This window comes from Danio aesculapii, chromosome 18, assembly GCF_903798145.1.
Source record: "Danio aesculapii chromosome 18, fDanAes4.1, whole genome shotgun sequence".
Classification (NCBI taxonomy): domain Eukaryota; kingdom Metazoa; phylum Chordata; class Actinopteri; order Cypriniformes; family Danionidae; genus Danio; species Danio aesculapii.
In genome coordinates this window covers 49,381,118-49,406,752 of record NC_079452.1, presented here as the reverse complement: position 1 = coordinate 49,406,752, position 25,635 = coordinate 49,381,118, and the positions used below count along the sequence as shown (strand labels likewise).

The window sequence follows — 25,635 nt, the reverse complement described above, 5'->3', positions numbered from 1 at the left end:
AATAAACTAAACAAAGATGCCAGGGATCGTCATTTTGATAAACTGTCTTACATTCAGGATATAGATCCGTTTGAATTAACTGCAAACCAACGGAGCGCGCTCCCACCTATACCCATTGCCAGGGGCGTAGCAACCGGGGGGGACGGGGGGGATCCGTCCCCCTCACTTTTAGAGACAGACCATTTAGAAACAGGTGATTAAAAATTATATGAACATATGATCTCATACAGCCGTCCCCCCCACTTTTAAAATGTCTGCTACACCCCTGCCCATTGCTGACATGTCATACTGTATATCATCAATGTCTTAATATACGTTGTTTTAGTTTAAACACCATTAAACCACAGTATTTTAATTATGTATTGCAGTTTTTCGTTTCACTTCATTAGTTTCATCTAATATTTACATTAACAAACTATTGGACAGATGTTTGTATCCAAAGTATTTTACAAATGAACAATAAATGTAAAGAAAGCAACAGAACAAAACATGTACTATTATAATTTTATTTAGTCAAAGACATAGAGTGCATAGAGAACAACAACAAAAAAACATTAAATAAAAATAATATACCCAAATATTAAGATATGTTGAACACAAATACAGATATTATGATAAAACCTGTAACCATGGACTTCCATTGTATTTGTTGGTTTTCCTACTGTGGAGTCAGTGGTTACAGATTTTCAGCCTTCGTCATATCTCTAGTGTAAATATAAAAAATAACCTCATAAAGGTTTAGAACCACTTGATGGCAAGTAAATAGTAAGTCACTTTAAATTTGTGGGTGAAATATATATTCAGTTCAAACTACTGATTGATCTAATGTTTAACTTTGAGCAAATGCACTCGTCTCAGTTCTTTAAAGGATTATTTAGTTCAAGTAATAACTGGTTACTTTGTGTTTGGTTTAGATTTACCAGTTTTGTTATTGTTAAGAACAATAAATGAGTTAACAACAAATGTTAAGTCATCCTACATTTATTTACATTTATACAAATGATATTTTTATTTAGTCATTTCTGGAGGAATGCATCATATTGTTTACATGAGACAGGATGAAACATCAGCAAAACACACTCATACACACAGTGAAAGAAACAAAGTTACAAAAATGTGAAGGAATTTGCAAAGAATGCATCAATTAAGCACATAATGCATTTATACATCTGGGCTTATAACTCTTATTGACAACTACAGCTCTTCTACACTACAGTTGGACATTGGTTTGTTTGTGCACAACAGACAGTTGCAATCCTATGCTGTAATGTGACATCTTCACCTTCACAAGGGAGTATCATGTTAATGGGTCAGTGCTTGTTTTATTAAGATTTTGTGTTTTTTTTTTTACTGTTTGGTACCTGAGCATCATTCTTGTCACAAAATCCATCAGACATCCTGTATTCTTCAAGTTCACACAGCAGCTGTCAGTTCTCCTCCAACAGGCGGTTTACTTCTACACACCTGTCCATACACAATTCACACTCAGTTTGTCTCGGCTACCTTCTTAGTGTTGTGTGTCTCCTCATCAGGGTCTCTCACCATCTTCAACCTCATGTGTCTCCTCCTCTGCATGTTGTTCGTCCACATCTTCAGCTGACTGCAGTGTTGGTTTTCTTTCCCTCCTCTTAGTTTGTCTTGCAGAGTGTGCAGTGTCTGTCTGTGTAGTATCTGTGTGGCCCAGATGTAGAGATGGTGCTCAGTCTGGGTCAGTCTCCATTATCTCATGCAGGTTGGCTGACAATGACAAAGTTAGAAATGTGTATTTACAGCAAAAATATAACACATAGAAAGAATAAATAAAAATAAATGTACTATAATGCTACATGCTTATGGAAATATGAGTGTTAGCATAAGAAACCTAAATTGAAATTTGAACTTTTAAAACATTAAGAAAGAACATTTACTGATAATTTACTCATCCCTTTGTCATCCAATATATATATATATATATATATATATATATATATATATATATATATATATATATATATTTTTTTTTTTTTTTTTTTTTTTTTTTTTTTTTTTAAACTGCAGTTTTATGAAACTACAGTCCGAAGGTTTAAAATACTTCATGTAATGTTTTCAGCAAAACCTATATTTGTTTAAGAAAAAGGACAGTCGAAAATGTACTTTTTGACAGGGGGTGAGTAAATCAGCAAATGTAAGTTGTAACTAAGTTTTCAAATATATTTTACAACATTTTACCAATCAATTACTTTACAATCTTAAATCCATATGCACTAAGTTGATTCGCTAAGATTTAAATGCAGTTCTACCCCCAAAACTAAAGTGTTACACTGACTTAAAATAAGTATTTGAAGCTCAAGCAATGACAATTGTAAAGTTACTTAAATATTCTTACGTACTTACCTTTATGAAAATGTCGAGAGCATAAACGGAGATATGCCAGCAAAAGATATATTTTGCGTCTCAATGCAGCAGGCCAGGGCACCCGATGCACCGCTTCAGTCTGTCAATATCCTTTCTTCTGGGAAATTTTATATATCTGTCGTCCTGATAATTTGTTTACCTTGTCAATCGCGTGATTTGCTTTTAACTTACAGCCCTTAACACAACAAGAACGTAACGCTGTATTTACTCTGCGAAAGACGCTAAACCCATACAACAGCTCACGTTAACTCAGATACAACACAAATGGCGGCTATGTCCCATTATGCAATTCGGTGTTTACGAGGGTGACGTCACCTGACAAAGACCGATAGTTTTCACTACCTCTCTGAAAACTTTGCCAACATTTACCATTTACAGCGGATGTTTATTGTTTATTGACTTATTTCAGCAGTATTAGCATGTTTTACATTTACACAGTGCATGAGTCAAAGGAAGCATGTTGCCCTCCCTTAAGACATTCATCCATGTACGTACAGAGACAGTAAAGATTACAGGTTCCCTCTCATCAAATATTTATTACATCGCATATTTATTATACATTTACATATTATAGATGTATTTAAACATGTATTATTATATACGTTAGCTCCCTTATATCTCTTAATGGTTTAAAACTAAGAGCATATGCTATGATAAAGGTACATTTCGCACAAATGTAAATAGCTTTTCCTGAACCATACTAACTTATGGATCGTCACCTTTGTAAATAAAAATCCAAGTTTTGTGGAAAAACTTACATCCTTTATCAAATTTAGAGTGTGGAGTGATAGAATGTCGGTCCACAAAACAATAAACATCCGCTGTAAATAGTAAATGTTAGCAACGTTTTCAGAGAGGTACTGAAAACTATAGCATATCTGACTCCATCGCTTCGGCCGGAAGTATGGATACGCAACTATCGCTCAACCGGATGTGCGTGTGACCGTCCGTGAAAAAGGCCTATGATGTGCAGAGACATGCAGAAGGTCAAGGTCAATGTTTGTTCAGATTTTTGTAACGTTCTTAAACTTTTTATTCAGTTTGTGGTCTCATTTTATCTGTAACACTGTAGCTATGACATCGACTGGCCTTTTACTACAAATATGCCATTTTCGCGTGTAAGTACCATGGTAAAACAGTGTAAACAATAGGTCTCCGGCAGAAACGGTGACAAACAAATGAATAACCATCCATAGTTCGACAAAATTGTGTCGGTGGAATAAATGTGCTTGATGGGAAGTTTTTCTGTGGACTCTTACCTTTCAAAATAAACTGTTATGTACAGCAATGAATGCGTGTGTGTGTTGTTATTGCATGATATGTACGCCATATCTAATAAGCGTTATCTGCAAAACTTACACAAATTTAGCAAATACATTCTTTATAAGCTTTCCATTGGAAAACAACTAGCTGCAATGGGTGCTTAGGTTGTGTAGGTTTAACTTGATGTACAGTTTTTTTAAGATTACTCTTGTCCTTTTTGGAAAATATCTAGTAAAATATTATTTACTGAAAAAAAATAAACAATGGGCTAATAATTCAGGGGAGCTAATAAGTCTGACTTCAACCACACATATACATTATATATATATATATATATATATATATATATATATATATATATATATATATATATATATATATATATATATATATATATATATATCCATCCTGCATATCCCCATATAATATAGCACAATTAAGTACAGCCCAATTAAAAGTGAATATTTTTATCCATTTCTCATTGAATATAGGCAATGTATTTTGGTGCATTTAAACAAAACTGATTTATTAAACAGATATATTCATTAAAATAATATTTTAGTCACCAAACATATTAAGAAATTGAAAGATAATACAATTAAGGTCAAGAAAAACTTTGCAAAAAAATTAAAACCTAAATTTTTCCTCTTTTTTTTAAATTTGTTTTTAATATTGTTTGGACCGTTATTGTAAGTTATTTTGTTAGATAAGCTCGAGATTTGGCTTCAGTACTGACTAATTTAATGTATATGCACAAATATGAATTTAAAATATGAATTTAAAAGATAGATTTGTGATTTGTGAGGGGTGTACTTATATATGCTGAGCACTGTATGTATATGTGTGTGTGTGTATATATATATATATATATATATATATATATATATATATATATATATATATATATATATATATATATATATATATATATATATATATATGATTTGTTGTTTCAATTCAAATTTGTGTAAAATATGGATGTGTATAAAATTATGCAGTGTGCATTCAATCTAAATAATGCCAATGCATAACTACTTGTTATCACTCAGAAATGACTCAAGAAATGCACCGAAGAAGTGAAGAGGAATTGGAAATGCAAGCACAAATGAATAAGAAGAAAAAGTCTTGTGAAGTGGAAGTCAAAGTTAATGATAATGGCAGTGAGAACTGCACTCAGAAAATCAGACTCGTGTCATCAACATGTCTAAGTGTAATGCAAGATGAAAGCGCTGAAAAGATTGAAAAAAGCCTTGAAGGAAAAAAAAAAAGCTGTGAGAAAGGCATTATTTGGGAACGAACAGCAGTGTTCAGACCTGGCTCAGACCCCAGAGAGAAAGTAAAATCAGGAGAGGACAGGTGCATTTGAATAAAGATGAGGACGACAGGCTCCTCTCCACTCCTGAATACCATACACTTACCATTGACTTTGAGTGGAAGGGGGAGGACATGAATAAACATGAGCGTGGCTTCCTCTCTAAACTCCCACTATACCTAAGGTGAGTTTACATTCACACAGGAAAGGTGATAGTTATCCTGTGCATCTTTAAAGGATTAGTTCACCCAAACATTTAAATTCAGTCATTATACTCTCACTCATGTTGGACTAATTCAGAGGCTTTTAAGCATTAAAAAGCACACTAAATAGTCATACAAGCATAATATATTTAGGGGTCAAAGATAATTCTGTGAAATTGTCTGCATCTACTTAAAAGTGATTTTATTTACATAGAAACCACATTTTAAATAACTTTTGTGGAAATAAAACGTCAAAATATGGGTGAAAATGTTCCATCATCATTCAGCGTAATTGATGTATGTAAATATGAAACACCACACTTATTCTGACATGTACTTACTAAAATATATGTGATCTTAATAAATGTGGTAACACTTTAGTTTAAGTGCCAATTCTCACTATTAACTGCTGGCTCATTACATGTGTGTTATTAAAATATTGGCTGTTTATTAGTGCTTATAAAGTACATAGTCATGATCGTATTCTACATCCCTACTCCCAATGCCTAAACCTACTACCTTAATCACTATTAATAAGCAGTAAAATTAGCAATTCATTGAGCTAAAATACAGTTAATCGTTTGTTAATAGCAAGAATTGCACCTTAAAATAAAGTGTGATAAACTATTTGTTACATTTTAAAAAAGGATTGCTGTCAAATAGGTCAAATACATGAAATAGAATAAAAGAAATACAAATGTAAAAAGATTAAAGGGCAACTATGATTCCAAAATCATCTATTAGACGCTGTTTGTACAGAACTGTGTGTAGGTATAGTGCAGGGGTCACCAATCTCGGTCCAGGAGGGCCGGTGTCCCTGCAGTGTTTAGCTCCAACTTACCTCAACACAGCTGCCTTGGTGTTTCAGGTATACATAGTAAGACCTTGATTAGCTTGTTCAGGTGTGTTTGATTAGGGTTGGAGCTAAAATCTGCAGGACACCGGCCCTCCAGGAACAAGTTTGGTGACCCCTGGTATAGTGTGTCACATTGGGGTGATATAAACACAATAAGTCTATTTTTTCTGATGTTAAAATAGGATCCAAATCCCTCCCATTTTGAGGCCCACCACAACATGATGTAGGAGTGCAGCTTCCCCGCCCACCGAACTGATTGACAGCCACGTATTAACATGTCTCCGTAGTAACACGTATAATCATATCAATAAGACAGGATGAGCGCAAAGCAACTGGGATTAAAAGATCTGTTCAGCTCTCTGTGATCATCAGTCATTATCAAATGTGATCAAGAATGAGTTTTACAAGTTTACAAGTGAACTTTGTAACGACATTGTGTGTGACTCATCGCAGAAAGGCTTGAATTAACTCCACAACAAATACATCAAATAATCATTGGGAAAGTTCTTATTTTTCACAAACGTTATGTGAGATCAGCTTCCTTCATGTCTGTCACTGTGCTGTTTGTCTGATGCAGCCGAGGCGGAGATTTAACTAGCTCTAACAAATGCAACAAAAACCGCTACATTGTGTTCAGAGCAGAAAATTCCCACATTCTGAAAGGTATAATAAATAATCTGATGGGTGTTTGAGCTGAAACTTTACAGACACATTTTGGAGCCACAATAGACTTACCCCTTGAAAAAGGGGTAAAATAGGTGTTCTTTAAAGAAAAAAAATAATCACACCTAATTAGTGATTATTAATCAATGATTTTTATTCTAAATATAAATATGCCTGACAATTGTGTGTGTATGTGTATGTAAACTATAATTTAATCATACAATTTAAAAAAAGTTATTAAATGTCAGAAAAAGTCAGGTTAAAACTGAAACTGAACATTCTTCTATTTTGGAAATGTAAAGCTAATCTACAGTACACTATCTTTCACCCTTATAGAGCTCATATGCTTGTATTACAAGTCTTCTGAAGCCATACAATAGTTTTCAGCACGGAACAGAGTGAAGTCATCATTCATTGATAATCTTCCCCTCTAGTAAGCCGTACACTTTTGTAAATAAATCACTGAGCCAGTGAGTTGAACTTAAAACAGAATCATGTGACAGTCAAATCAGATTTGTGAACAAATCTTTCAGGTTTTGTGCGCTGGATCAACAGATTCAGGCTATTTTCACATTCATGAATGCATCAGAAAATCTTTCTCTCTACATTTTGGCAGTTCATTCAGAATGAGACTGCATTTTTTCTGCAACAATTTCTGCAGAAAACCACTTTTTTCCTATGAGACTGGGTGATCTCAAAAGTATATAAATTTAAACTTCTTGCTGTGAGAAATAATTTTGAATTAATAACCTATTAATATATAATCACACATTAAAAAATGCTAACACTTTACAATTAGGTTGTTTTAGTTAATGTTAGTTAATTGTTCATTGCTAGTTAATGTTAACTCGCATAACAAGCACGAATTTGGATGTTAATGCATTCGTAAATGTTGACCTATGATTATTAAATGCTGTACAAGTATTGCTCATAATTAGTTCATGTAAGTAAACACAATAACTGACATTATCTAATAAAACGGAAAAGTGTGACCAAAAAATATGTTTAGGTTTAACATTTAAAAAACATACTGCATTTTACAACTATTCTTTTAACACAAAGAGACGTTCAGATAAATGATGGTTGGCATAAGCAAGATAAAGATCAATGTTTAACATGAATGGATTTAAAATGTAGACCAAATACACTACCTGACAAAGGTCTTGTTTCAGGAACAACAAATAATGAATTGCAGTTGATTATTTGGTATCAAAAGTGGCAAATATGAAAGGCAAAGGCCTCTAGATTATGCTTATTTTACTGAAATAAAATATGATCATGCCTTGATTTTTAATTATGTAGGACAGTAAGGTCTGACTTTGCTTAGACAAAAGTCTTGTCACTTAACAGAAATAATGTACAGTATAGAATATAAAGTCATGGTGCAGTGGAAAAAGAATATATATATATATATATATATATATATATATATATATATATATATATATATATATATATATATATGAAAAGTGGAAAATGTTTAAAATAACACAAATTAATACCCAATAATAAAACTTCAATAAAAAAGAAAAGAAAAAGAAAATGTCAGCAAAAGTGGAAAACGTTGGTCAAAAACCTATACCCAAGCGCCACATCAAGAAGCCAACTTTATTTTATATCTCAACTGTCAGAGATGGAAGAAACAGGATTATGGGATATCGAGTGGGATATCAAAGAACACATCAATGCTGCCTTTTAAATCTGATCAGAAGTAGTAACTCGGGACAGGAAGTAAAGCAGAATTTGGATTTGGATGTGCCTTGATGCCTCCTTCAATGGAATAATGCCTCCAAAGAAGCATTTTAGAGCTTTTTGATACAGCCGTTGCATCTTATGAAGACTATTTTTCTATTTTTGGGGTAAAGTGTTCCCTTAAGAGTATAGCAATGCATGCGTGTTTCCATATATGATCTGCTCTTCTCCCAACGCCAATGTAGGCACACTTCTCCATTTATGTCTACAATGCACCAGTTTTATTGCTGTGAAACACAAAAAGCCCACAGTGATCAGCATTGTGAACTTGATTAAGGGAGGGAATTATGCCTGTATCATTCAAATTCCCACCTGCAGAGTCAGATGTCTTTACAGGACAAACATCAGTGTGTATCTAGTGTAGTCTTCATTTGGGAAATAAGAAATGCAGCAGTGAATCAGGGGGTCAGCTATTACTCAGATCTGGAGAGATGTGTGGAACAAGCCCAACATTCTTCTAAATGCTTGTCGAGCAGCAGGAAATGGCAGTAAACAAACATCGTGCCCACACAGGCATCCGCACGGGGAGAGGGAAGATTGAATTATGTAAACAAGACCATTATCTTCAAGTGAAAGGATGAACTAGTTGCCGCCCATGCTATCATAAGAAACAAGATGGTTTTGCAGAGGAAAAAATAAATTAAAATTTGACACATCAATAACAAACAGTTCTCCAAGTTAGTCTGTAATATACAAAATATAGGGTATAATCTTTGACTTGGTTATCCTGTAGTAATGCTGCTAATACTGCTCAAGATGTACACTACTATTAAAATATTGTACTTTACTAATGACATTACAATACTTTTCATTTGTTAATAACAGTCCATTAGCCAACATAAACTACCAAGCAATACATTTTTAGTGGTAATTTGTGCTAGTACAAAGAAATCAGTTAGATTCCAGTGTGTGAAGTAATGTTAAAGGGGACCTATTATTACCTATATGTGTGGCAAAAGTGTGTGAATATAGCCTGCCTCTAATGGAAATTTATTAATTCTATTTTTTTATAATCACACTTCAATAAAAACAGTCTACAGAAACACTTTGATTGACATTTTCCATTTGTATACGTTATTGAAGGGGGAAAATCCCGGGATGATCTGTCCCTTATTAGCATAAACAGCCCTGAGTGAGAAGCAGCCGTCCGTCATTATGCTCCATTCACATGGGGCTTCAGCATCAATGCTTGACAGAGGGCGTGTCTGAATTTGGGGCTGACGTGATCGTGATAGCAGCGTCAGCCAATGAAATTAGTCAGCAATAGGCTTCTGTCTGAGCTAGTGTATTTGCATACAGCGATCTGATTGGCTGACGCTTCCGTCGGCACTTGAAAAGTTGAGCAAGTCCCAACTTCTGCAGCGAGCAACGCCTCTGAAGCGGCGCAGACGGATCCACATTGCAGTTCCGCAATGCCTGACGTCACCCATTCAAAGTGAATGGGAAGCGTTGAAGCTGACACCCCGGGTGAATGGGGCGTTAGAGTTTTTGGACTGCACACGCTGAAGATAATGTCAGAAACTAAGAGGCATTATAAATGTGGAGTTTTGAAATGCACAAATTAATACTGTAGTTTACATAAACTACTTTCTTTTGAGCCCTTTCTTTAAACATTTTCACTTTTTTACAGAAATAACTTTGGTCCTGTTTTTAAAGCTGCTGCTGTCCAATCCCTAAAACAAGGTATTAAACATTGGCATGTAAATGTGACCTTGATACCTCAAAATAAACATGAGAGATGTGCATTTATTTTCTAATCTTATCGGATTTATCATTTTGCCTTAAAGATGAGCTTGACACACACACACACACACACACACACACATACATACATACGCACGCACGCACGCACGCACGGACGCACGCACGCACGCACGCACGCACGCACGCACGCACGCACGCACGCACGCGCACGCACACACACACACACACACACACACACACACAAAAAAGACACCAAGCCATATCTAGAGATGGGCTCATCATTAAGATTAAAACATGCACTTTTGAGGTTGAGCAATCACCCATAAAACCCTCGAAACTGCTTAGAAATGCACTAACAATCACTCATGACACCTTTTAAGGTGGTTAAGCAGCTCACGTTTCTTCAAATGATGAAATTCTGCAACTACAGGATTTTCATTGTTGGAAAACGGCATAAAAGATCTTACAGATTATTACCATTTTGAAAAGGGGAAGAATTCATGCTTGACTCACTACAGTGATTCAGATATACGTGACTTAAACCCTGCTGATCCCTTTCCTATGGTATTTCAAGGGAAAAAGAAAAAAAAAAAAGGAGAAAAAGAGTGTTATGGGTCATAAAGGGGGGCTTGAACTCCCAGAACAGTTCTGGGGAAGAGGAAAGCCAACCCTAAGGGAGATGGTGGAACCATTAATTACTAGGTCAAAGTAATTAACAGCAAGACACGGTTCGTTTAAAAAGAAAGTGTCCATACCCAATGACATGATTTATTCCTGTCAGACAATGAAACAGTATTAAAATGATGGCGGGGTAATTACCATATCAACTCTTAGCAAAGTAAATTCTTAAGACAGTACTAAGTATACATAAAAAAACAACAACAACCAGGACCATAAGGAATTACCCTTTCATTTACAACTGAATATAAGACCAATGTCCCCAAATGCCTGTATATAATGTAGTAGGGTTGTCAAAATACTTGAACACTGAAGCGTTTCAAAGCCATAATTCATCACTCATGTCAGCTTATAGTCAAACCAGCTGATTAACGTGACTTTGAAATCCTCCAGTGTTCTGTGTTTACACTCAGTAAACAGCCGTGAGGTCGATGAACTGTTGACCTTCATGGCCAATCACAGTCCTTTCTGTTGAGCATGTGAACACAATGGCAAATCAGCAGTGTTTATGAACATGCTCAACAGTGCTCATATGTTCATAGGAAATGGAGGTTCTTAAAAATTCAGTAACGATTGGTACCGAATTCCAGTATCGTGTCAACCCTAGTATAAAATCAGCATCAGTTTGAGATCCAAAATGGATGCTAACATTTACAAAAATCCTCACTTTCACAACAAAATCATTTAATCTGAGTCAGGAACATTTTTATTTAGATCTTGATGTCTCCATTACCTTAAAGGGATAATTCATCCAACTATGAAATATTCCTCATTTACTCACACTCAAGTGGCTCCAAACCTTTATGAGTTTCTTTCTTCTGTTGAACACAAAACAAAATATGGTGAAGAATGAAAAGAATGTCAAAAACGCCATTGACATTCATAGTAGGAACAACAATACAATGAAAGTCAATGGCTGTTTTCCCCCCCAACATTCTTCAGTATGTCTTCCTTTGTGCTCAACAGAAGAAAGGTGGGATTGAAACAAGTAGATGATGAGTAAATGATAACAGAATAATCAATTTTGGGTGAACTATCCCTTTAAATGTCAACTACGAGATGTATTACAGTGGATTATAAAATATTTTGGAGAAATTTGTTGAAAAACACACACACCTTAAGCCGTTTTTTATATTAAAGAAGTCATGACAGACGTGGAAATGCAATTTTAGACAAAGGAAGAGTAGAAAACGAAAAAAGAAGCTCATCTATAAACAAAATGTACATGTGAATATGAATTCAGACAGATTTTGGAGGACTAAGAAGCTACGAAAAAATACTGAAAAGCATGAGTGTATGCAGTGTGAATATGTGACAGTCTGTGTTTTGATCAGTGAGTGTGTCTGCTCTCTCCTCTTGTCACCGTTTCATGTTGTTCAGACGCACAGTTTTCTCCAGCTGAAACTGGCGCTGGTCCACTCGCTCGAGGAAGTTTTTTCGCTCCACGTACCTGCAGACACATATAGAAGAGACAGTGAGGATGCTGAGATAAAGGAGGACGAAATAAAGTGCATTCAAACATCCCCTTGGCTAGAATGACAAGACACAAACACAGAGTCTTGCTCGGTTTCTCGTGTCTGTGAGTTCAATAGCTGCTTACATTGGAAACCATTTTTTTTTGCAACTGTTATTCCACACTACATCTCCAGTGATGCTTTTCTAAAGCTTCCTTCAATGCTTTTGTTGCGGTTTCCCCATTGTGTTTTGGAATGAAGTCTAACGGAGCTGAGCGAGGACTGTGGGGTGTTGGTAAATGTCAGCTTTTTTAAGCCACTCAGGTGGTAAAGTGATTTCGCACATGTTTTTGCTTCTTTTTTTAGGCTTGCTAGCTTCCCGATGATATTACCTGTCATAAGTGGTTTGCTCTTGTGAAGGACTACAAAAACTCTTACCCTCATGTTGATACAGATCTGCACGACTTTAGCTGTTCTGTAGAACACTGAAGATGTTTTAAAGAGGGTTTCTGTTTTTGTACATACAATAAAACAAGTGATGGGGTCTAATTTCATTGTATTTCATTTTTTTAACCATTTTTATTATTTGTTTTTATTTCTCTTATACTTGTTTCTTTTATTCCTGTTTGTGTAAAGAACTTTGAATTGCCACTGTGTATGAAATGTGCTATATAAATAAACTTGCCTTGCCTTGCCTTGCCTTGATATTATATAAACACAAGCAAGCCCAAAATTATTAATACCCAGTGAATTATGAATATATACAGTTGAAGTCAGAATTATTAGTCCCCGTTTATTTTTTCCCTAATTTCTGTTTAACGGAGAGAAGATTTCAACAAATTTCTAAACATAAGAGTTTTAATAACTCATTTCTAATAACTGATTTATTTTATCTTTGCCATGATGACAGTAAATAATATTTTACTAGATATTTTTCAAGACACTAGTATTCAGCTTAAAGTGACATTTAAAGGCTTAACTAGGTTAATTAGGTTAACTAGGCAGGTTAGGGTAATTAGGCAAGTTATTGTATAACGATGGTTTGTTCTGTAGAATCCCTAAAAAAAAAAAAAAAAAGCTTAAAGAGGCTAACAAAATTTTGATCTAAAAATGTGTTTAAAAAAATTAAAAGCTGCTTTTATTCTAGCCGAAATAAAACAAATAAGACTTTCCCCAGAAGAAAAAATATTATCAGAAATACTGTGAAAATATCCTCACTCTGCTAAACATCATTTGAGAAATACTTAAAAAAAAAAAAATCAAAGTGGGGCTAATAATTCTGATTTCAACTGTATATGACTGTCTCAGGAATAATTCAACAAATTACAGCTCTTAAAAAAAAAAAAAAGTAAAATCATTAATAAATACCTCAGGCCTAATATTACAAGAGGCTATTTTCGTAAACGGCATCAATATATTTCTAAAAATATAGGAACTTGATACATTTTGTCAGTAAAACCATGTCCTCTGGTGTGATACTATATGCTAATTGCAATTTCACAAAAGCATTAATTAGTTGGAGGACCCCATTCAAGATCAAGTGAGTTTCGATCGAGTAAGTTTTTGTCTTCTAATTTTTCCACATATATAACTTTTTTGCAACCACTAAAAAAACTGTTCTTTGATGATCAATTCCTGCACATTTTAAATAAATGGACAAGTTAGTGATGCCTTATATTTTCCCAAAACATCAGACTTCAAACTACACAAACATAAACTACCGTTCAAAAGTTTAGGGTCAGTAGGATTTTTAAATGTTTTTAAATAAGCTTATCCTGCTCACAAAGGCTGCATTTACTTAATACAAAAATACATTACAAATGGTAAAATAGTGAAATGTAATTGCACTATAAAATAACTGTTCAAAAGTAGTTTTTAATTTAACTGAATCATTTATTCCAGTGATTTTAATGATGAATTTTCAGCTTCATAACTCCAGTCTTCAGAGTCACATGATCCTTCAGAAATCACTTTAATATTAAATCTTCTTCTTCTTCTTCTTCTTCTTCTTCTTCTTATTATTATTATTATTATTATTATTTATAATGTTGATAGTAATAAAAGCAATAATGACTGGAGTATTCATTGGATTTCATTTGAAACTACATACAATAAGAAAGCAGTTATTAAAAAATGTAATAAATATTTAACAATTTTTTATAATGCTGCCTTGATGAACAGACCTATTTTCTTAAAAAAAAAAAAAAAAAAAAAAAAAAAAAAAATTTAAATAAAACTGACCCCAAACTTTTGACCGGTAATGTATTTACTTTTTTCTATATATAGTTACATCTTCAGCAGTTTCAACACGGCCAGGTAAAACACAGATCTTTCCACATTTTACTCCTCTACATTTGTCCTTCATGAACTTATCAATATTCATAATGTATTTACTATGTTTATACATATGGCTGCATAAAATTGAAAAAGTCTGACAATATTTTGTTTTCTTGAGATTACAAATTGCAATATGAACACAATTTTATGAACACATAATAAAACAACAGATTTATTAAAAATAATGAAATAATTCAGTATTTTAGGAGGACTGGGTGATTTTGTAGGGGACTACATCTGGATACAATATAATAAATAGCATTAAAATCATAGATAAATTTAATGAGTTACAAATGGACTACACATTTTTTCTTCTTCTGGGTACTCTAAATGTATTCAGAAATTTAATAATTAATCTAAAATAACATTGCATTATTCTTTATAGAAATTTAATTCTTTCTTAAAGTCCCATGAAATTAACATACTTTCTTTTAGTTTTTAATTGTTAGTATCACTATTATTTGTTTTTATGATGCATAAGTATAAGTTAACTTACAGTATAAGTTAGTGTGCCCAAAAACAGTGACAAAATTCGCATTTAGAAGATATAAAAATTATATAAACATGAAAAGCTTGTAGTTTGTCACTTCTGCACAAATGGCTCAACGGTTTTATTCACGCCAACTTATACTACAATTTCTCATCAAACCTTGACCAATCAAATGCTCTCTAGAATCTGACATGCCCCGCCCCTGCTTTTCATTTGTTGCACTTGAGTTCAACCACTCTCACTGGCAGAGCTGTGATAAAACAAAACACTATTGGCAGTTTTTTTTTTTTTTAAAGGGGAGGAGCTACTCCATGTCCACCCTCTCATCGGGTTTCGGTTGAGGTTAAATCAAACATAGAATAAAAATCCATATTTCAAAACACTTCACGGGACCTTTAAAGCTGTCATTGCTTCTAACACATACTTTAAAAGTTTTAGTAAACGGTGTTAAAAAAAACTAAAATTTTCACTCTTTTTATGGTTATTTTTTTATTACTATAAATCCACAAATCACATGTGTTCCAAACTGCAGTTCCTGGTCAACTACTATGATATACTGGACATAACTCATTTTGCAATGAAAACATTGTAGAAGTACACATTGTGATGTCATGCTGAAACTATATATTGTGTAGTCCTTTTCCTGAAAAAATTTAACTTCAAGTGAGGAACACTGCATTCTAAAGAACACAAGACATTTCTCATCAGCTCAATGTCTTAAATTGTATGATCTAAACATTGTATGATCTAAAACAGAAGACTTCTCACTGTGAAAGAGTCTCAGTAATAAATGCTAGCTAAAAACGATCAAAGGCAAAAAGTCCTCAAACAGCGGCTTTAGAAAACCTGCATGCATTATATTTTGGAGGTTATAGGTGCATGTCAGCCTCCCTGTTTATTGTCATTACGAGACCTGCCGGTACTCAGGGTAAAAGCAGATGCTGAGGACAAAGGAAATAAAATGGCTCTTTCAGGCTGACATCATCTGCTCTTGTGGTTTTTCCTCATAATAGTCTGGGTTCAGGTTCAGGGAGTTGGCTTATGATCAGCAGAGAAGGGCATCTCCTACACAATGCTTTAAATGAATTGTTCTGGAGAGCAGTGTGTGTGTAGGAAAACCCTCAGTGCACTCAATACAGACATGGGAGGCTATGGAGCAGAGACTGAGCATTTTATTAGAGATCACATCACGCCTCTGCCAATGATGAAAAGAAGACACAGGGCAAAAATGATTGCTTGTGTCTTCTTTGAAGTCCTAATAATGGCATCTCTGCAAAGCGCACACAAACACTGACATATTCAACACAATGGCATTAAATGGATTCTATAAACAGGTTTACTTTGACATCCACCTCTATTCACCTATTTTCGGAGTACCTGCAAAAGTAAAACTCTAATTAACGATTTTCCATGCATAATATTTGACTTCGTAATGTTAAATCATATATGATAACCCAATCAACTTATATTGTACATAAATATATATATAAATATAAATATATATATATATATATAAATATATATATATATATATATATATATATATATATATATATATATATATATATATATATATATATATTTATTTATATATATATATGTATATATATTTTATATAAATATATAAGTCACGTTCCGAATTGTGGGTTGTGTCAACTGTGATCCATTACACCCCTAACATATATATATTTATGTATAAATATATATAAATATAAATATATGTTAGGGGTGTAATGGATCACAGTTGACACAACCCACAATTCGGAACGTGACCCGCAGATTAATAACTTTTTTGAACTTGTAGGTTAATCCAACATTTATAAACAATTGCAAACAGATCGCTTTCCTCGTCATTCAAATCACATGTATGAAAGCATTTTGGCTTCTCTGTAAAATATAATGATGATAAAAAAAGTTGCGGTGGGACCTAAATGCTTTCTTAGTTTATTAATTAAATTTAAATTTAGTTTATTTATTAATGTTTTCTCTCACAGTTTGTTTAGCTTGCACTAATGCATTCAGTGTAAAGCTGCACAATTAAACATCAAAAGATCGTGATCTCAATTCAAACCCGCGCAACATAAATAATAAACGATAATGATTTACATATGTTTATTAATCCTTCGAAGTGCTGCATTCAAATCTGTGTTTGATTGAGAGAGATTCAGTTTTTACACTTTTCAGCTAGTTACAAACAATTTATTAATACAGAAGTACTGGGCGAACAGTTTATAGTTCAGATATAAACACTGATGTTTATGGTAAAGATTCAAATCACTGTTTAATGGAACTTGATGCTGGTGAATGTTGTAGCAATTTCATTGTTTAACCAATAAGTGGCGACAAACAACCATCAAAATTATTTCACTATGTCTTATGTGTGAATTGTTGAATCATTAATTGAAAATAAATATGATATGCTGTACAAGATGTTAGATTTAGCATTATTTAGCATTATCAGCAACAGAAGTAAAGATAATTTTTTTTGTATTGAATATTTTCCTTTTTTTCAGCTGGTTCTTTCTCGATTTTTATATTTACTAAAATTAGAGGTTCTAAGTTCTGTTAGTTAAAACCAATGGCTTTTGCAGTAATATTTTTGTATAAATGGAAAGCAAATTATGTTTGCCTCCTTTTTTTAGCTGATCCAAAAAGCGGTCCAATCCGTGACTCAAAAACCATAGTGTGATCCAAATTGTGAGATTTGAGATCCGTTACAGCATTAATATATATATATATATATATATATATATATATATATATATATATATATATATATATATATATATATATATATATATATATATATATATATATATATATATATATATTAAACACACACACACACAATGCTTTGTATCATCACACAATGGTTAAAACGATTTTATTTTTACCTCATTAAGTTCCATAAACACTTAGAGAAACATTGTGCTTGCTGTCTGTTGTGTTTGCAATCTGTCACACGGCTGTTCTGTTCCCCCTAAATCCCAACATAAGGTCAGTCTCCCTAGTGTCTCAATCCCAGGATGCTCTGATGCCCAACCAACCCTTTGCCTCCGGAGACTTGAAGCCCTGGGTTTACCAACTGTATGAGCTCTGACAGATCTGGGTGCATTTGTCGTCCTACATTTCGTGATGAAAAAAAGAAAATCTCTGAACATCAGTCTCAGATTCCAAACAGCCCTTGCAGTCCTTTGGGCATAGCGTTAGGCTTAGCGGCCTGTGCTCCATGCAATTCTCTGGTCTGTGCATCCTCCACACCCTCCTCCTAAACCACATCCCACTCAGAGTAACAGAAATATGGAAACAGCGGCAGACCATAATTTCGTCTGCTTTATTTTTAAACCCCCAGGCCAGGTTTTTAATTTAGCAACTGTTCCACTCCCTACAACCATCTGATGGAGAACTAACACAGCTCTCTTCATCCATTTATTATAGAAGAGAAGAATCAGGCCCTTTTGAGAAAGTCAGAGCATCAAAGCTGAATGTGCAACGGGGTTTAAAGTGGCAGTTGGCCCCAAAAATATGTTTATTCGGTCATAATTTAATCACTCATTTTAAATTATATTTAGAGCGGTATGATTAATTGTTAAACCACTTTAATCTTAATTTAAACAGCCATGAAATCTTATCCCTAAATGACCATGATTCATACATTCATTTTCCTTTGGCTTAATCTCTATTTCTGAGGTTGCCACAGTGGAATGAACCACCAACTATTACAGCAAGTTTTACACAGTGGATGCCCTTCCAGCCGCAATCCAGTACTGGGAAAAACCCATACAAACTCATTCACACACACTCATACACTACGGACAATTTAGTTTATTTAATTCACCTATACTGCATGTCTCTGGACTGAAAACTCCACACAGAAATGCCAACTGGCCCAGCTGGGACAGGTGACAGTGCTAACCACAATTCCACAATTTAACTATGTCTATCAAATCATTTGATCACAGTAGACATCTGTACCTGTTTTCACATCCAAAGAAAGCTGTTATCATGTAGACTCCTTTTTAATGCTCGTCAGCCTAATTACTGATCTGCAGTAGCAAGAAAAATACATGTATAGTAAATTAACTTTTGAAAAAAGCTTGAGGTTTTAGGAACAACAAATAATAACTTGACTTCTAGTTGATCATTTAGTATCAGTGGCTAATATGAAAGGCAAAGACCTCCAGATTACGCTTATTTTACCAAAATAAAATATGATCATGCCTTGATTTTTAATTATTTAGGACATTAAGGTCTGACTTTGCTTAGACAAAAGTCTTATCACTTAACAGAAAAAATTTACAGTATAGAATATAAAGTCATGGTGCAGTGGGAAAAAGAATTAATATTGTGTGTGATGCCCATGAGCTTGGAGGACTGCATCCATACACTCTGCAATGACTCAAATCACTTATTAATAAAGTCATCAAGGATGACAAAAAAAAGTATTCTTGCAGGACTTCAGGAGTTCATCAAGATTCTTTGGATTCATCTTCAATGCTTCCTCCATCCTAGCCCAGACATGCTCAATAATGTTCATCTCTGGTGACTGGGCTGGCCAATCCTGGAGCACCTTGACCTTTATTGCTCTGAGGAACTTCGAAGTATGAGAAGGAGTGCTATCCTGACGAGGAATTTGCCCTCTCCTGTGGTTTGTAATGTAAGGGGCAGCACAAATGTCTAGATACATCAGGCTGTTGATGTTGCCATCCACTTTGCAGAAATCTTGCATGCCCCCATACTATATGTAACCCCAAACCATGATTTTTCCTTCACCAAACTTGACTAATTTCCATGAGAATCTTGGGTCCATGCGGGTTCGAATAGGTCTTCTGCAGTATTTGTGATTATTGTGACGCAGTTCAACAGATGATTCATCAGAAAAATCTACATTCTGCCACTTTTCCAAATGATTAACTAAAAGTCAATGTTTTATTTGTTGCTCTTACAACTGGAATCGACGACAAGACTTTTGTCAGGTCGTGTAGTATGCAGCGACAAGCAAATGTTACAGATGTATTGTCCACCAATACACTGGTGATTTATTGAATTTATCAATTTACATGCAAACCAATAACCCAACAACTCATGTAAACCTCGTTCAATGGGCTTTTTTTTAAAAAATTATCCGACTCATTTCCACAGTGACATTAAAACATAATCATTTGATACTGCACAAGATGAGAACACATTTTATAAGTAATTTCTTTAAGTAAGTCTTTTTGTGTTATATTTCCTCCTTTCTTACTGCTCTTTCTGGATGTACTTAACTTCAAATTAAAAAAAAAATCTCCATTGAAGATGCATTGCTGTCACATATAACATATGTGCATGTCAATAAAACAACAGAATCCAGGTTAAAGCATTTGTTGGGTGAAATATTGGCAAGAGGCAAAAATCTAGCTTTGCCAATTTTGAGTCATTGAATTATTCACTTCATTTCTCCATTAAAATTACTAATTTGAACAAATTTTTAAATAGATCATAGAATTATATGTAATATCATTTAGCAGTCTAATAAAAGTTATGGGAGGTCTGTGACCTATATTCATAAACAACAAAAACAATTATATACATGCATAAATACAAAAAAATAAATAAATAAAATAAGTTTTCTGTTTTGTTCCATAAAATGAAAGGCAATGGGTTCCAAAGCAGTACTGTATCCAACTGACACAAAGTCCCTATAGATCAGGGGTCTCAAACTCAATCAGTGATTGACAATTCATCGGAGGGCCGCTTTAACAATCAAGTACAACAAAAAGTTAAAACCTGATGTAATTGATGCACTTAAACATTCTTGCCCAGAGTATATGCAGTTAAAGCTCCTTCTTTTTGTTTTTTAATTCTACATATTGAAGGGGTAATTTAAATTGCTATGAAAATACTACAATTTAATAATAGGCATAATTATTATTATTATTATTATTATTATTATTATTATTATTCTGTCCCAATCAATTGTTGCTTAACCAAAAGTTTAACAGATCATCAAAACATCAAGAACATCAGAAAGCAGATAACTTTATCTGGGAAACTTTAGTGACTTTACTGGCAATTGTTCTTCTAAATATCTTCCTTTTTTTGTAAAAACTACATGACATGTTCAATTCAGTGAGCAGTCAAATTTTACTAATGAACTTTTTTTTTTATATATTTGTTTTTTTACAAATCTTAATATGTATATAAGAAAAATCTATTAATTGAGGCCATATGAATCACAAATTAGCAAAATGATCATATTTATGCTAACGTCATAACGTTTAAGCCATGGAAATGTATTTGTACAACACAATACAGGTGGTGTAAAACTAATTATAATCAAATGTCCCTGAATATTTTCAAGAAGAGCTTTAGTAAAAATAGAGCACTTACAGACATATATTTCAATGTTTGAATCAGCCCAAAAATAATCTGCATGTGCGTTACTTTCGACCGCACACTGAAAGAATCCGAAAGTAACCCGAACATATAGTACAGTACTTTAAATGTCCAGTAGGTGGAGGGTCGATTCAAAAATATATGTTTTGCTAAGTCGAATCTCATTATATTTTTGATGTAAGTTGTGGGGCGGAGGGAGGCTGCAGTTTGAGACCCCTGCTATAGATGAAAGCCACAGAACCACATGAAAGCAAGTAAAATATCCAATGGATGCCCAAATGATGTCACTGTACATCACCATACCCTCTAGACAAAATTCAGGGGCTGATCTTGCCATCTTGTTTTTACACCAAATGTATCTTGGGAGTAAAGTAACATTACACAACTGTGGCACAGCTTTTCCCCAGAGGAATGCAGGATGGGAAACTATGGTGACAGGCTTGGTTGGATGGTTATAATATTTAATATTACTCAGAGGAAAGCAAGACAACAACAAAGTTGATAAACTACTGAGATAACCAATAGCCACAGCTGCAGCACCAAACCCAAGAGACCTCGCATTTACTCACCTACAGAAAAACACACACACACGCACACGCACATCCATCCATGAAAAGCTCTTGTTCCGCTTTCACTTCCTCCATAACTCACCATGAATCTAATCATGACCCATGACCACGGAGCACAAACACAAACTATGTGTGTAGATCTCAATTATGGTTGGGTTTAATTTTTAAAGCCTTTTGAAGTCTAAAAACTGATCTGTAGATTACTGGTACAGAGTCAGCCTTGACAGGGTAAGTATACTTAATCTATGGACTTTATTTTCAATCCCTTAAACATAATAATTTGTATCATGATGTTGTAATTTTCCAAAAAAGACCATGCATTTAGGCTTGCGGTCGTAACTCTGACAAGACAAGCAAAAATTTGCTTTCTATGTAAAGAAACTGTCCATACAGAGAACTGTTCACTCTCAATCATGTCTGCATTTACTCTCTATTACAGCAGGCGTAAACCTTTTCCCTGTAGGCTGTTAGGTATTAATTATACACCTGAGATGAACGAGGTGTGTTGAGAGGATCAATAAAGGGGTATTGTCTTCAGAATTAGATATTATTAAACTAAAAAGTCTCTCTGTGAAATACCATCCTTAACATTAAGGCATGAAGGATGAGAAAGGCAAATCTAATCCTGGATTTATGAAATGGCTTTCCTTGTGTCTTTTATTACGATTATAGAAGTGAGGCCAAACACAGGGTTGGTTAATATGTTCAGAATTCATGCGCTTCTTGTTTGTTTTGCGCAGTATGAATGAGAAAATAAAATGTGGGATGTGTCTGATGTTCAAAAAAAGCCATCAAGCGCAATAAAACACAAAAAAAGATCTGCATTACTTATGCTGAGCGAAACACCAAACACACTGAAAGTCTTCTCTCTTTATTATCATTCTATCCCAAATTCAATTTTCTTCAGAGGCGTATTGCATTTCAATTGTCAAAAACACACAGAATTAACTCATAATACCTTGATTTACATTTTAACACATTCTACTATGTCTTAATTGGGAAGATGAATCTGATGTGTTATCCCTATATTGGATCCATGCTTTAGGTCTTAATATAATTAACATGCCGCTGTCTTTGTCAATGCAAATCTGTGACCAAAAGAATAATTAACACTCACAGATCTTGACAGAACATCTTTTAAAGCTTTAAATGATAAATAAATGAATTTGTAATTAATAATACACTAGACTATGAAGTGATTGTCAACAATTTAATCAGTATTATTTCTCACTTGAATGCTTCTGTTAATTACAGCGGTTGTAACATGAATATTTTATTTACTCTACTGTTTGTAACTTACATCTTTGTTTTATCTGTTTTGAGGTCATTACTACAGGCATAACTAATTATTAATGAAGAATGGTAAGAAAACATGCATTGTAATCAAGGCTTGACATGAACTCACCATCCACTGTGGCTAGTAGATTTCCAACATTACTAGCCACTCGCCATTTTTACTTGCCACAATTTTGTTGTTGGGAAAATATATTTTATATGCATAAATTTGACTTTGACATGCTAAAAGGACTTGATTTAGATAGTGATATATGTCCATATGCCTCTTCATTCGTTTAACTTTTTTTTGTGTTGTGATCTTGCAGTGAGCATGAGCAAACGGATTGTGGTTTCATAGTGTCGTTTTGCAATTATTTATTCTTTCACATGACTTTTTAGGGCTCCAAAATTAAGGATTTACCAAATTTATCTCTGACCACACCAAAAATAAATAAATAATTATTTCTTTACCATACATTTTTAATTATGTGTCAAAACAAGCCAAATATAGCTGTATACATGCACTTTTTATTTATTAAAACTCTTCTTACAAAAAAATGCACAGTCTGCGTCCTAGCTAATGGTCTCAGATCACCAGTTAACTACACATCAATGGAAGTTAATCTCCTTTTAAAGCAATGTTATTGTAAAAAATGATGATTAAACCCTATTAACATAAATAACTGTAAGCAAAAGAAAGCAGGTGAAAAACATACAGTGCGTGATAATGAAAGGATGATCGTGTGCACACGGTTAACTTTAGGCCTGTTAAGAATTTGTTCAAAGAATGGTTAAAGTGAAAGCAGCAACTACTGCTGCTCACAAAAAGCATCAAGAATATGGGTCCATGAGCATAACTTTTGTCCAGTCTATTTCAAAGAGAACAGACCGCACCAGTTGAGTTTTCAGACACAGTTGCTTCACGCAAGGAAATGCAAGCGCACACTTTTAAAAACAGTTGTGTGCATCACATCACCTTTGTGCATGAGTGATCATCCTCTCATTTTGTATTCACCTGCTTTCTTTTGCTCGCGCGAACAATTATTTTTGTGTAATTATTTCGAGCTGCTTCTCAATTCTAAGATCACATTTGCACGCATATTGGGCCATCATTATTGTCGAACCCTGCTTGTAGAAAACTACTATTTAAATTTTTTTCCAACCAGCTAAAATTGCTAGTGGGAGTGTCTGTCTGGTTGAAATCTACCTACATTTGGCGGGTTGGCGGATGTTAATGTCAAGCATTGATTGTAATGCACAGTCATTTTATAATTATATTAAACTGAAAGCTGAAAGATTCACGCCTCTAGAAAATACAACAGCGCTCAAAACTTCCATTTATCGTAAACTAGTTTGTAATTATCATAAAATTAATGCTATTGTTTTTGTGTATCAAAACATTTGCGATTGAACTAGAAGCTCAACTAGGAGCTCGAAATAGTCTATTTCAGACAAAACTTCTAAGTAACGCAAACTAGGTTATGAGTACTGTAAAATTATTCGAATAATTGTTTCTCATTAAAACATCTGGAATGGAGCTGTAAGCTAAAACCAAATGATTCAGACCTTTAGAAAATACTAAATATACTAAAACTAGTCTACTAAAAATAGTCTACTTCAGACAATTTATGATAGACTAGGTCATAAATATCTTAAAAATATTACAACTTTTTGTTCACCAAAACATTTGGGTAAAATTTGAATAGAGCAGATTAAAAAGTTCATCCATTTGCACTCACACCTGAGCTGGATGTTCCCCAGAATGATTTCAGCTTCAAATAAGAAAAAACATCTGACCATCCATATACAGAAATCTGAAATAACATTTTACATCACATTTTTCCCTGCTTCTAAATTGCACTCAGCTACACCCTGTTTCAATTCCATCTCAAACCGGAACTCTGATGAAACTGCTCTAATAATAAAAGCGAGAAGTCAAAATTCCAACACTTACTTCACTTACTGTGACATTTTTAATGATTTGACCCTGGGATGAGTTTTTCTTTGGTACAGTTTTGCATCATCAGCTTTTGAGTAAAGCCAGAGACCTGCTCCTCACCTTCTCCTTAAGATTGCCATCAAGGCTGAGATAAGCAGGCTTAAATGAAGTGCTATTGGCTGAGCTCCCACTCCATTCATTCTGCTGATTTGCTGAATACTGATCCTAGACCAGTCTGCAGGACAGTGTTAATCTCAAAATTAGTTTTTTTTCTTTTTTTTTGCTTTTGTCAACAGTAATGAAGACATGACAACGTGCAAAATGATGATAAAGACATCATTTAGATTAAAATACAATGATGTTGGTGA

General features: G+C 34.0%; 1 protein-coding gene across 1 annotated transcript in view; it reads right to left on the bottom strand.

Moving 5' to 3' along the window:
• Window positions 1-10,880: 10,880 nt before the first annotated feature.
• cfdp1 (craniofacial development protein 1) overlaps window positions 10,881-25,635 on the bottom strand; it is a 66,469-nt gene continuing 51,714 nt past the window's right edge. The window contains exon 7 of the mRNA XM_056478932.1: window positions 10,881-12,275. Within this exon, the coding sequence (XP_056334907.1) occupies window positions 12,185-12,275 (91 nt within the window). The 3' untranslated portion in view covers window positions 10,881-12,184. The remainder of the gene's footprint in view (window positions 12,276-25,635) is intronic.